This window comes from Symsagittifera roscoffensis, chromosome 2 (assembly GCF_963678635.1).
Source record: "Symsagittifera roscoffensis chromosome 2, txSymRosc1.1, whole genome shotgun sequence".
Classification (NCBI taxonomy): domain Eukaryota; kingdom Metazoa; phylum Xenacoelomorpha; order Acoela; family Convolutidae; genus Symsagittifera; species Symsagittifera roscoffensis.
In genome coordinates, this window is record NC_087063.1 from 12,174,201 (window position 1) to 12,187,114 (window position 12,914).

A 12,914-nucleotide genomic window follows, 5' to 3' on the forward strand; every position below is an offset into this window, starting at 1 on the left:
TACAATTGCTAGTAGTTATAATTCATTGGTACTATATTTCTTCTCCTGATCGTTTAGAAAACGTGATGCAAAAGCAATTGGCACCCAAACATCCTCTTCTATCTCCTGTTCTAATGCTGCACCCAGACCAATATGACTAGCGTCACATTTCACCCGCGAGTTCGGACTTTGGTCATAGTGATACATTTTTGTTATGTTCGCGATCAACTGCAAGATGTTGCGAAACGCCATTTGCTGACATTCCCCCCACTCAAATTTGCTTTTATTACCTGCCGTCAGTGACGGGCGTAATTGGTCGGAATGGACCTGAAGATTCGGCAAAAACCGTTGTAGGTGGTTGAGTATGCCCATGAATGAACGGAGTTGTTTGAGTGTCCTTGGTGGTTCCAGAGCAAGTACTGCCTCTATCTTAGAACGTTTTGGTCTGTATCTTTCTGAATCAATATCGTATCCTAACCAAGATAATTGATTTAAGGAAAACTCGCATTTCGAAAATTTCAGAGCAAAACCTTCTTTATCCAGACGACTTATCACCTTGTCTACAAGAATATTATGATCCTCGACTGAGCCCTTCGAAACAATCAGAATATCATCAAGGAAACAAAATACTCCTGACAGACCCTGGAGAGTATTGTCCATCGCTTTTTGGAATTCCTTTGGCATGTCCGTAAGACCATAAAACCCCGTCTTGAACCGATACGTACCAGTTTGTTCTCCGCAGACGATATTAAAATTGCAATGTCGGCTAATTTCCTCACTGAGCGGAATCTGGCTGAAGGCATATTTTAAATCTAAGGACGTAAACCAAACATCTCCTGAAATATCCGACGTGATTATCTGGGCGGCTGAGTCCAATAGTTCTAACAAATTTGGCATTTGGTAATGATTCTTATGAATTTGTTCATTCATAGGTTTAGCATCCATAGCTAATTTCACAGAATCATCTTTCTTCGCCGTAATTACGATCGGAGAGATGAAATACTCACTGGTACATTTATTCAATTTAACCACGTGCCCTTCATGAATGAGTTTTTGAATTTCCTGACCAACTTTATCTTGAATATGTACCGGCACTCTCCTTCCCTTTTCTTGAATGGGGACGAGTGGAGACTTGAACGTAGAGAATACTTTGTGGTTTTTGGCTTTGCCAATTCTATTGAACACCCGATGGAACTTCTGGTGAAAGTGAGATTTCCATGAGTCCGATGTTAAATTCGGGTTTGATTGGGAGACTTCTCCCACCAAAGGACGATCTGGTCTGACTTGCGTTGTTCTTACTCCCAATTGGGGTTGCAAATCCAAACCCAGTAAACAACGTGTTCGATTTTCTGATATAAGGAATTTTGCAGACTTGATATGCCATCCCAAAGATGATACATCTACAATCAACGTACCCATCAATTCAATTTTCTTCCGATTACAGTCAACGTAAACTGTATCAATTGGACTTTCTTGAACCGTGAAGAACTTGGCTGAAGGAACCGTTTTTATAATATAGTCTGCTGCCTTCTTATTCACGAAGGAGGCTGGACTCCCAGTATCCACTGTTGCCTTGAAAAACGTCTTACCACAACGTAGTGTAATCTGGATGGAACGTAACTTGCCCGTGGCTGCATTGACCACCTCCAACTTTTTCACTGATTTAATTGGGAGACTTGGTTTCACAGCTGCTACAGATAAAACAGTGAATTCCGACTCACTATCGGACGTGATGAAATTACATGTTTCTTCCACTGTCTCATCTGACTCAGCTTCCACGTTCGCTACATTCTTAGAATTACAGCATTTGGCAAAGTGACCCTTTTTGTTACAATTCCTGCAAGTAACATTTCTGGCTGGACAACTCTGCTTGTGGTTTGGTGAGAATCTGTTACCACAGAAATAACATGACTTCGATTTCTCGTTGATCTCCTTCTTCTTACCATTCTGGGCCCGATTAATCCTGTCTGAAAGTTTCTTACCCTGGACAGAGAAGGTGGGTTCCTGTTTTATCCGGGAATTCCGACCCATAGTAGCACCTGCCTGGGAATAATTGCCCGACGACGACGAACTCCCGAGTTGCCTTTGCAAGTCGGTGGCCGTCTGTGCTCCCTTTTCTTGCAGTAAAGCTGATTTCAGAGAATCCTCCGGAGTGGCACCTGGATGAATGCATAATTCTCTCTGAATATCCTTATATCTCATTTTGGCAATGAAGATATCTCTGACAACTTCCTTTTCTTGATCAATTGTCCATCCACACAGGGCGGCTTGTCCCGTCAATCGTAAATAGAATGCTTCCAACTTTTCTCGGTCTGAATGTACCGCGTTGTAGATTTGCATACGTTCAATGATGAAATTTTTCTCCTTTTTGAATAGGAGAACACAGAATTCATGGAATTCCCGAAACGTTAATTCACTCAGATCTGCATGAGGATAACTTTGGAGGAATCTTTTCCTCCCTTCTGAGCCGAGCGAGAAAAATAAGCGAGATTTAACACGTTGTTCAACCTCGAAATAATACACTCCTGGTGCAACTCGGGGACCTTTCGCCCGGCGCTCTTCATTCATTTCTGTGACTTTCCGGACTGCTGCGTCATTACGTGCAATACGACTTGCGATTGCTGCAGCATCTTCATCCGCCCCTACAACTTCTGGTTTTGGAGCAGGATCGTCGTGTACGACACCCGGAGGTTTTAAAAACTCTCGTGGATCGCATCTCTCTCTTAGAGTAATTGCCAAGTTGAATTGACCTATCCACGAGTCCCAGCTATGTGGTGGGTCCGCAGTTGGTTTATGCCAAAATACGGATACGCCCAACAGGTCAGTTCGATCCTCGGAGGTCGAAACTGCTGGCTGCGCCATGTGAAACGTCGAAAGACTGTTTTAAAACAAGAATCAATTCTCCTTGTTATGTTATCATATAGATAATATAGATAGATTAGTATTTAAATAATGTCATGACAATAGAAGTAAATACAACTTAAATCTTTCATAAGTTGAACAGAGAATGAATAGAGCGCATGCTGTTAAGGTTCAAGTGGATTGGCAGGTCGGTAACGACCTTGACCGATAATGGAGTTTAGCACGAATAGCTAGCACACTGATGACGTCATGTTTAAGACTAAACAACGACGCACCACACCCTTAATTAACAAAACGTTAAATAAATTATTCTAGAACTTGAGCTTCAGAATATGAAGCCTGATTTCTAATCTAATCACTTTTTCTAAAGTTTTGATAACCTTAGGCCCTACAACCAAAACGACCCCAGAATAGTGGTTTAGTTAAGATATGCTTGCGTAGAAATTAATTTCAATCAATTAGATTCAGGTATCTTGATTCAGCTTTCGAAATAACACAAGAGATCAATTTTGAACAAAATAAGAGAAAAACTTCTATTTTAGCCGACTCGTTTGAACTTCATTCAACCTTTTACTATGAAAAAGAGGAAAATAACGTTTTGAACTGTTGATTAAGATGATTGGCTGTTTAACAAACATAGTTTTTTTAAAAAAAGGAAAAATTGTCGTTCCATCATTAGAGCTTGAGCAAAACTGTGATGTATTGTTTTGAACCCACATAACCGCATACGAAGATAAACGCGACCCTTAAGCTGAATTTTTTTAATCAAACCGATAATTTCCTCAATTAATTTGACTTTGGAAGAAAAAAGAAATATGATTTGTCAGGCATTGTTTTCTGTCCAGGGTTAAAATTTTTAATGTATATTTTATCTCAATTTCTATTTTCTGCAATGTCGTTTTTTTTTCGGTTTTTTCCGCCAGTTTTGCGGCCCGTCAAGGTCTTGCTCCAACTTTTGGAAAAAAAAACGAAATAATTAAGCTCAATATGATTTTTTCTCAAAAAACTTAAGTTTATATTGCAGCTTTTCACATAATTTCAAACAAATTCATTGGACAAGATTTTAAGTTGTTAAGAACTTAAAATGAAATAATTCAAAAATAATAATTCAAAAAGTGTTTTTCGGAGTTTTATGAGCTTTTTGAGATGAGAAAATGCTTAGCAGATCATTGTTGAAAAAAAAAATTAATCTCAAGTTATCTCGAGATATTCAGAAAATGGTCGTCTCTGAAAAAATTTATCAGTTTGAATTGCTTTTTTGACTATTGAAAAACTGTTTTGAATGTTGAAACGCAAATTCAGCGCCATCTTATTGCACCTCGAAAAAAAAAGTTTCTAGAAACTAAAAAGTTGTCCAACAAGTTTGTTAAAAACTGTTATATGTCATTTTCAAAAAAATGTCCTGAGCCTTAATTTTTACTTCGAGTGTACGCGCTTTGTTTTGCTTTTTAATAAAACGTAGCAGTCATTTAAGCCACTTTTGAAATAATTTAAAATAATCTGAAGCAGGCTTATTAGCTTAAATAATGCGCATCTAGATAAAAAGTGAATAATTTGCCAAAAAAGGAATGCCTTCTGATATTGGAAGGCCATATGCTTGTCGATAGAACTTATGAGTCTTATGCACTAAACGACCCGAAAATAGAAAAAATAATTCAAATGACTTCGATTTGAAAAAAAAAATCATAATTGACAACCGTATTTTAAGTAGGTTGAATCAATGTTGACACATTTTAATTTTCGTTCCGACTTTCGAAGAAAACGGAATATTTATGCTTGGTGTGTTTTTCATTCAGTCAATTTAAAGCGATCACAATAATAGTTTATAACAAAAACTAATGTCAAAATTTAAATCAAAAATTTAGATCAAAATAATAGTCTTTAACAAAATATAAACAAATAATTTATCTCCAATCGTTTTAGCGAATTTTTTTGAGTTCGAAAATTGCAATTTTGGCTATGCACTGGACCACTTTATGCACGCTTTGAAGATTTTTTTGCTGAAATTATAATGCAAACTATTTTTGCGTGGCGAATTATCCCGCACAACAAAATCGTTCCAAATGAAGTGAGGCTAGCTAATCGCTCGTTTTAATTTCGTACGACTCATAAATTTTTGATATTGTCCAAAATTTATAGTTTTTTTTATATTTTCTTTCCCAAAAACTATTCGATATGATTAAGGGACAATCGAAACATTCAGGGGCCATACAAACAGTCTTAGTGTGTTTTGGGAGAGCTCGGAAAATCAAAATGGTCGCTCTACAAAAAAAAGGTCGACAAAATGTTCCACAATGTTTGAAAAACCGTCCCCTTTAAAAAATGTTATGTACACCTCTGTTATGTTGTGACATTGGAGGTGCTTGTGATAATTTAAAAAGCTGATGAAAATCTACCTCTTGTATTGAAAGAGCCGTGAAATTAATTCAAAACTTAATTTGAAAACAAACTGTTGAAAAATGGACAAACCTGAACACGAGTGTTTTCCAGATTTTATCCTGATTCAACCAAGCTTCTTCAAGTTAAAACAATTTCAAATTTAAGACAATCATCAGATAAATACTCTTTTTTGGAAAAAAACACGCTTACAGTAAAAGCCGTTTACCCAACAGTCCAAAATGAGATACAAAGGTTGGCAGATTGGCAAAAAAATACGTTATTTTCGGCATAGAAAGTTTTAAGCCGATAGTATTAAGCATTGTGTCATTACAACTTCTAGCAAAAACCGAAATTGATTGCTAGCGGACTTGTTTCTGCGCGTAGCTTTTCCAGCGAAAAAGATGAAGCAAAAATGAAGCATCTATGGGTTTTTTCTTGATTTCAAACTGAGTGCTGGTTATAAAGTGTCATATGTTGAGATTCATCTCTTTCATCATGCCATATTTGTGTCAGAGACTTTTGATAATGTCCCTGTTATCAAAAAAATCTGATAGTTTTATGGATCGCAGGTGGGATGGGGGAGGGGGGTAGTATACATGCTTTACTAGTGCTTTTTTTAAGTTGCAAACAAAATTGTTTGGAGAAATGAATCACTCTCGATCTCTTCGCCACCCAAAGGATCCAAATGGGCCACCATCTAGCCCGTAATACCCTTTGGTGCTGTTTTCCGATCAGTTTTTATGACCCAAATTTTTTTTAGTAAAGGAACCTTGGACGCCAATATTCTGTAACTTTGAGGGGAATTGTGATAGAAAACAACTCAATTTTTGAGTCAAACTTTCCAAAACAGACTTTTTGGCTTTTTTCAATTTTTTTTTGAATATTTTCGAAAATTTTTCAAAAACTTAGATCCGTCCCTGCACAGGGTTAACTTATGAGGCAGTTACAAAATCGCATTTACAAAAAACTTAATTGTTTAAAAGGTGCCAAAAAGCAATAAATTTGAAGAGTTTGTTGTCAGAGAAGAAAATTTTCCTAACATTTGAATTAAAGTATGACACAAGTTTTCAAAAAGAACTTTCAAAGGTATTCCTTTCCAAAAGTTCTGCTTTTATACTTTCTGGAGAACCCGAAAATCAATTGCCTACCTGAAATTATTGACATATTTTCCAATATTTTGACACTCCAGCCGCGTCTTTGAAAATCCTACGACGCCTCGTGGCTATGATCAATCGCTACTTCTGAGGGGAACTAATCTAAGGTTTTCACAGGAGAGATCTTTTTGTAGCTGTCATTTCTTAGCTTTGAGGAAATACTTCAATCCCACTCATTTCATTGACAATTTTTTCCATCATATTTGATGGGTTTTGATGGAGAAAAAGTTTTTCAGTCTCTCTCAATTCACAAATAATTTCGTCAAAAATATTTTTAAAGCAGTGTCGTTATGTTGCAGAAGCGCATTTAGGGAGAGGCGGGGGGACAGGTTCACGCTTTTTCTCAGGGATTCGATCTCCTTTCCAAACAAAAAGTCCCCTTTCAGTACCATTTTCTGAAATTTATTTTTGGTTGATGACCCAATAATTTTTCTAAAGGAGCGAATAAATATTAATTTTGAAAGGGGAGCGCCAAAAACACGCAATTTTTTTCCGTCAAACACTTCCAAAAATTTGCCTAAATGTTTTTGCCTGATTTTTCAAAATTTCGACATAGAAAATATTGTCAAAAGTTTGTCTTTATAGTGTTTTGGGAGAGCTCGGAAAATCAAAATGGTCGGCCTAAAAAGAAGGTCGACAAAATGTTCCACAGTTTTTTGAAAAGCCGCCGCTCGGTAAGAAAATCCTAGATACGCTTCTGTTGTGTTGTGACGATGAAGGTGCTTTTGATATCAAAAAGCTGATGGAAAACTACCTCTTGTATTGGAAGAGTCATAAAATTAATTCAAAAATTATACTTGAAAATAAACTGTTGAAAAGTTAACAAACCTGAACACAAATGTTTTTCCAGCAGAATCTCGTGGTCCTCAAACTGAATTTGATTTGTCCGTTCCATTTCCATTATGATAGTCGAAATATTTTTTTTCCTTCAAATTCCGAAGGGATTCAATGTGAGGGGGGTAAAAATTAGTTTGGGGTCTTGGTCGAAGAGAGCTACGGCTACCTGCTGCCGTGGGAAAACCAGATAAATAGACAGAATGCCTAGACCGGCGGGATAACTCTCAAAATATTCTGTTCCACTGGGGCTACTTTAGTCTCCTTTACATGCAGTTCATCACGCGTCGTGAACACATTCAATTTTTATGCTTTGTTAGCGAAACAATTTGATAACGGGAAGTTAAAATCTGAATCAGGGTTGGTAATGAGTTATTATATCCGGTGATTAAATTCAAATTGCCGTCTAAAAATATGTGAACGGGGTTTTACAAGTGCAAGTGAAATATAAATAGTAAAATTTCGGGAATCTGACTTTTATTTTGTAAAAGGCAATAAAATATTTACGACATAGACACCAATTGGTAAATGGCTCACGTTTTGTACAAAAAATGTTTTCCTGTGTTGTTATAGCTCCACTTCATTCAGAAAAAATCAACCAATAGGAGATGAGAACTTCGAATGCATTTCAACAATATTTTTATCCAGAGAGAAAACCCGAATTCTCAGACAAAATCATCTATCCGCATTCAGTTGATTAGTTTTGAAAATTCGATCTTTCTGCAATGAGAATAGTCCCTCTTACAGATTGCTTCAAGGGTCTGCTGTGAACCACTAATGAAAGGATGGCCGATTGGCGCTGAGGCGTATGGCATTGAATTACCTTTACATTTTTTCGGATTTTTTAAAAACTTACTCTGCCCCAAATGATTTATAGGAACGCCACAGAGCTATATGAACGCGAGGCTCGTTTTTGGATGTAATATGATGATTTTGTCTGAAGTATTTTGTCTAGCAATATAAAATAAATGGTTTAATGATTTTTAGGAGTAATTTTGAATAGGATGTTTTAAGCAAGACGCGCTTTTTATAGGTATAATATTCAAAACCAACTTTCATACTTTCATCAACATACAGAATACGGTATTTGGATTAAAGTTGGTTCCCAATATATTATCGATTAGAATAGTGTGATGTCTAAAACAGTGTCTTGTCCGTTTTTCTTTATTTTTACCAGGTGGTATTAATTCTCAAAAATTGAACTAATGCCTTTTTTATTGTTGCCTTACATTTACGTATTCAATTATGATCAACATGTAGTTAAATCTTCCAAATAGAAAAAAAATGTTTCAAAAAATAGTTGTTTATCAGTTCTAAGTTATTTGGATATATATTTTTTGAATTGAATACAGGGAATAAAAGTGCAAGCTGCAAATTTGCAATCAATATCAGCTTTATATGTATACCTAGTCAGATTTATGTACGTCAATGAAAAGATAAACCGAATAGTGCATTTGTTTCCATCCTCGAGCTCTTTTGAAATTCTGTACACGATAATAGCCCGCGGTTGAAACTTTTGTCAAGAGAGACCAAAAATTTAATCAAAATCAGCCCCTCCAATTCTAATCACATTATTTCAGTTTTTCCGAGGCGAGGTTCTCATATTCTCATAGCTTCCCATTTTTCTATTGATATACGGTAAAGCCTGAAGGTCTTGCTTTGTTAATTGAAAATGAGACGTCTGCATTGAATAACCAAACCAATTGAACATATCAACTTTCACTATAATGCCACCAAAAAAATTGATGGGTTGACACAAAGGGGACGAAACAGTAAATAGAAAGGAAAAAAAATTACATTATTCTCTCCAGCACAAACCAAAATGAACTCTGTGATATGCCAACACGAAATTTCTGGTTGATTTAAAACGTTTACGGAGTGGGTACAAAATGTTTCCGCGCAGTAGCGGATTTGAGGGAGAGGGGGGGGGGGTTAGGAGATGGCTTAGGATTATTTGGTATTGTTTTAAGACCTCCATTTACTCCAAAAAATGCCTAAAATGCATTTTTCGGCCTGTTTTTTTTTTTCAAAATATACTTGCGGCGCAAACAATTTGACCAAAACAGGGTCTTCTTAGTGTTTTCGGAGAGCATGGAAAAAGAACTACGTCGAACTAAAACAAATGGACTAAACCTATACCCCCTTCGAGAAAAGAAAATCCTAGATCCGCCCCTGTTCACAAACGTATTTATACATTCTTGATACACAAAACTACTTGTAACAGGGCCAAGTTTCAGAGTCAAGGGTTTTTTATCGGAAAAATTAGCTAAATTTGCATTCTCAAATCAACAAATTGTTTTTAAAAAGATCGCAAATATTTTGGGATTGATCGTAAAATTTTGAGCTCAGGGCCTCATTTTGTTTTGTTTAACGTGCTGGTCAAAAGTCGGAATTTATCCGAAGGTACAAAAAGCCAACTATGCACAAAATTTTAAGTATTTTCGTGCAATTTGGAGCATTTTACATAGCGCATCACTCCACTACACGGGGGGAGGGGGCAAAAATTATTCCTGTAGTTTGATCGAAGAAGCATTCTATTGTTTTGTAGACCCTATAAATTATTGCTTTAATTTGAACTCAGGATTTCAAATTCTTCAATGAGGCGCAAAAAAATGTCGATCGTCAATTTTCTCGAATGTGTAAACCGCCCGTCGACTCCAATATAACAAACATGCTACTCGTATAACTGCAGATATATGATAATTGTATGAATGGAAATTTTTGTAAGGCAGAGATAAAGCTCAAAATCCAGTTGTTGAGAGTTTTGAAATCAAATTTTCACCTACAGGCCTGAACAATTGTGTTCTCTCTAGCCTTATGGAAAAAATTTGTCCATACTCTTCCCTAACATGTAAAATTGCTAGACATAGAAATCCCATACAACGAAGAAGGCTAGTCATACAATTCTTCCCCAATATTTTAATGTCATGGTTTTAATTGCGTTTTATATGATGCGTTTATATCTCAGAAAGTTCGTTATTTGTCCGGAATAATAAAAAGACTGCTCGTATCAGGGCGAAGCCCTGAATGTTCCGACTGCATTTTAAGGTTTATTGAGCAGCAGTAATACATAAAAAAAAATAAATGAAATAAAATAAAATGAAATTTTTTTTCTAAAATATGAATTTTTTTTATGAAAATCTTCCCCCCACACGCCATATAAAGTACAAAAAGATAGATTTTGTTCCTTGTAACAAATCAATCATCACAAATAAACTTCGTTCAACCAATTTGGAACGATTTATAAGACGGATTAAATCTCATCTCGCTTACTCGTTAATAGCGCGAATTATATTGCGCGTTAATTGTCCCAAATTGGTCAAAATGGCCATAATGGCAATCTTTAAACCCTCATAACTTTACGAAAAATGATCACAGGTGAAATATTTTTTCAAATTTAAGCTCAGGACAACAATACCTTTCGAATGATATAAAAAAATCCCATCAAAAAAGGTTAGAAAAGAAAGTCGAAATTTGTCTGAAGGAAAAAAAACCCACCCCGACCACAAATATTCCGTTACTTTCGTATCGAAAGTCGGAACAATAACGTAAGAAAAATGCCAAACAATTGATCATGAAGAAATTCTTTTTGTTCCGTTCATTGAAAATGGGGAGAAATTTTGGATTCGGGTGTGTTTTAGTGTTTTTTTTTCTCTTTTGTCCCACGCAAAATCAGGTATCACAAATAATTATCTGACCGGTTGAAGTCATTTGTCCATATTAAAACCCTTACAGTCGTATTTCGATAGACGGTAAAAAAATTGAAAGTTTTTCCCATTGTCGAGAAAAACGGGTTTTTATTTTTTTTTCGGTACACTTTTGAGCGAGTAAAGGCATCGAGTAACAATCTTTATATGATAGTTTACTTTTTTAGGCTGAAAAATACCTAATTTTACTATACAAAAACTAAATTTTTAACTATTTTTTTTGTCAATAAAGGTTTTCTGAAAAAAAAAATAAATTAGAAAATTTTAGAAAAAAAAAATTTTTTTTATACTTTTACCAATTATGTCTACATCAGTATTTTTCTACGCATTTGTATAGTACTTGAATCACACTACGCACTGAAAAAGAAACTACTATGAGAAGAAGAAACGAAAAAAAAAACTTTTTTTTATGAGTATGGCTGGAGCATTATGTGCTACTTACACAGCAACCGGCTATCCTTGTTTTCTTTTGCCGATGTTTTCTGGATTCTGATACTTATTAAATGGTATCCAATAAAAGTTTCAAATCAAATTTGTTTGAATTTAGATTGTTTTATCAAATCCTTTTTACGTTCCAAACTGAATAGGTGGTGACTCGATATGAGGTTAATTTTCTAAAACTGATTACTGCGCGCCATATCAAAGAGGCTGCATAACTTTTCCGTAGGGTAGATTTTGAATTTTAGGGTAGAATGACGCCCTTACCTCTGCATCCTTAATGATTGAACGGATCTATTTTGCTGCATTCTGATCAGCCAAAAGTTCGACCTACTTATTGTTCCGACTTTCGTAACGAAAAAAAAGTGGAATATTTGTGCCCCTGGGTGGATTTTTTTTCTTCACGGAATAACGGAATAGGGTGGGTTTTTTTCTTCAGACAAGGTTCGACTTTTTAGCTAGCTATTTTGACAGGTTGTTTTTACATCATTCGAAAGCTTTTGTTGTCTTAAGCTTAAATTTTAAAAGATATTTCACCTATGATCGTTTTTCGTAAAAGTATGGGGGTTTAAAATTGCCATTTTGGCCGATTTGGGACAATTAACGCGCAATATATTTCGCGCCATTAACGCGTAACCGAGATTTCATCCGTCCTATAAATAGTTCCATATTATTTCAACGAAGATAGTATGCCAAAATTAGTTTGTTTAAAAGAGCAAAATCTATCATTTTGTACTTAATATGGCGAGTGGGTGAATGTTTTCACAAAAAATCTCAAATTTTTTTTAGAAAAAAAATTAAATTTCTTTTAACATATTTACATTTTCCATGCTATTACTGCTCCATAGACATTAAACGGCAGTTGAATGTTTTACGGCTTTGCCCTGATACGAGCAGTCTTGTTCAAGTAAACAACTACCCCCGAACATATTTTAATTTAACATATTTTAACATTTTATTTTATTTTAACACATTTTATTTTAACATATTTAAATTTCCCATGCTATTACTGCTCCATACACATTAAAAGGCAGTTGGAAGTTTTACGGCTTTGCCCTGATACGAGCAGTCTTGTTCAAGCAAACAACTACCCCCTTTCTTTCATTAAAGCTCCGATTTAACAAAACTGCTTGTATCAGGTGGTAGTTTCTGAGTATACCGGCTACTTTTTGTGTACGCCATTTAGTTGTTGGCAAAAGAAGAACAAAGTTTTTGACCGATTTTGAAAAAAAAAATATTGTTCGGACTTTATTAACGAAAGTAACGGAATATTTGTGCTCGGGGTGGGTTTTTTTTTCTTCAGACAAGTTTCGACTTTTTAGCTAGCTATTTTGACAGGTTGTTTTTACATCATTCGAAAACTTTTGTTGTCTTAAGCTTAAATTTTAAAAGATATTTCACCTATGATCGTTTTTTGTAAAGTTATGGGGGTTTAAAATTGCCATTTTGGCCGATTTGGGGCAATTAACGCGCAATATATTTCGCGCCATTAACGCGTAACCGAGATTTCATCCGTCCTATAAATAGTTCCATATTAGTTCAACGAAGATAGTATGCCAAA

General features: G+C 35.5%; 1 protein-coding gene across 2 annotated transcripts in view; it reads right to left on the bottom strand.

The window, feature by feature from the left end:
* The window catches only part of LOC134839403 (uncharacterized), a 44,329-nt gene that overhangs the window by 25,449 nt on the left and 5,966 nt on the right, over window positions 1–12,914 (bottom strand). Inside the window, exon 1 of one of the 2 annotated variants that reach the window (XM_063854939.1) lies at window positions 7,203–8,365. The exons of the other annotated variant lie outside the window; for it this stretch is intronic. Within the exon in view, the coding sequence (XP_063711009.1) occupies window positions 7,203–7,275 (73 nt within the window). The 5' untranslated portion in view covers window positions 7,276–8,365. Of the gene's footprint in view, window positions 1–7,202; window positions 8,366–12,914 lie in introns of those variants that run through there. 2 annotated transcript variants of the gene reach the window in all.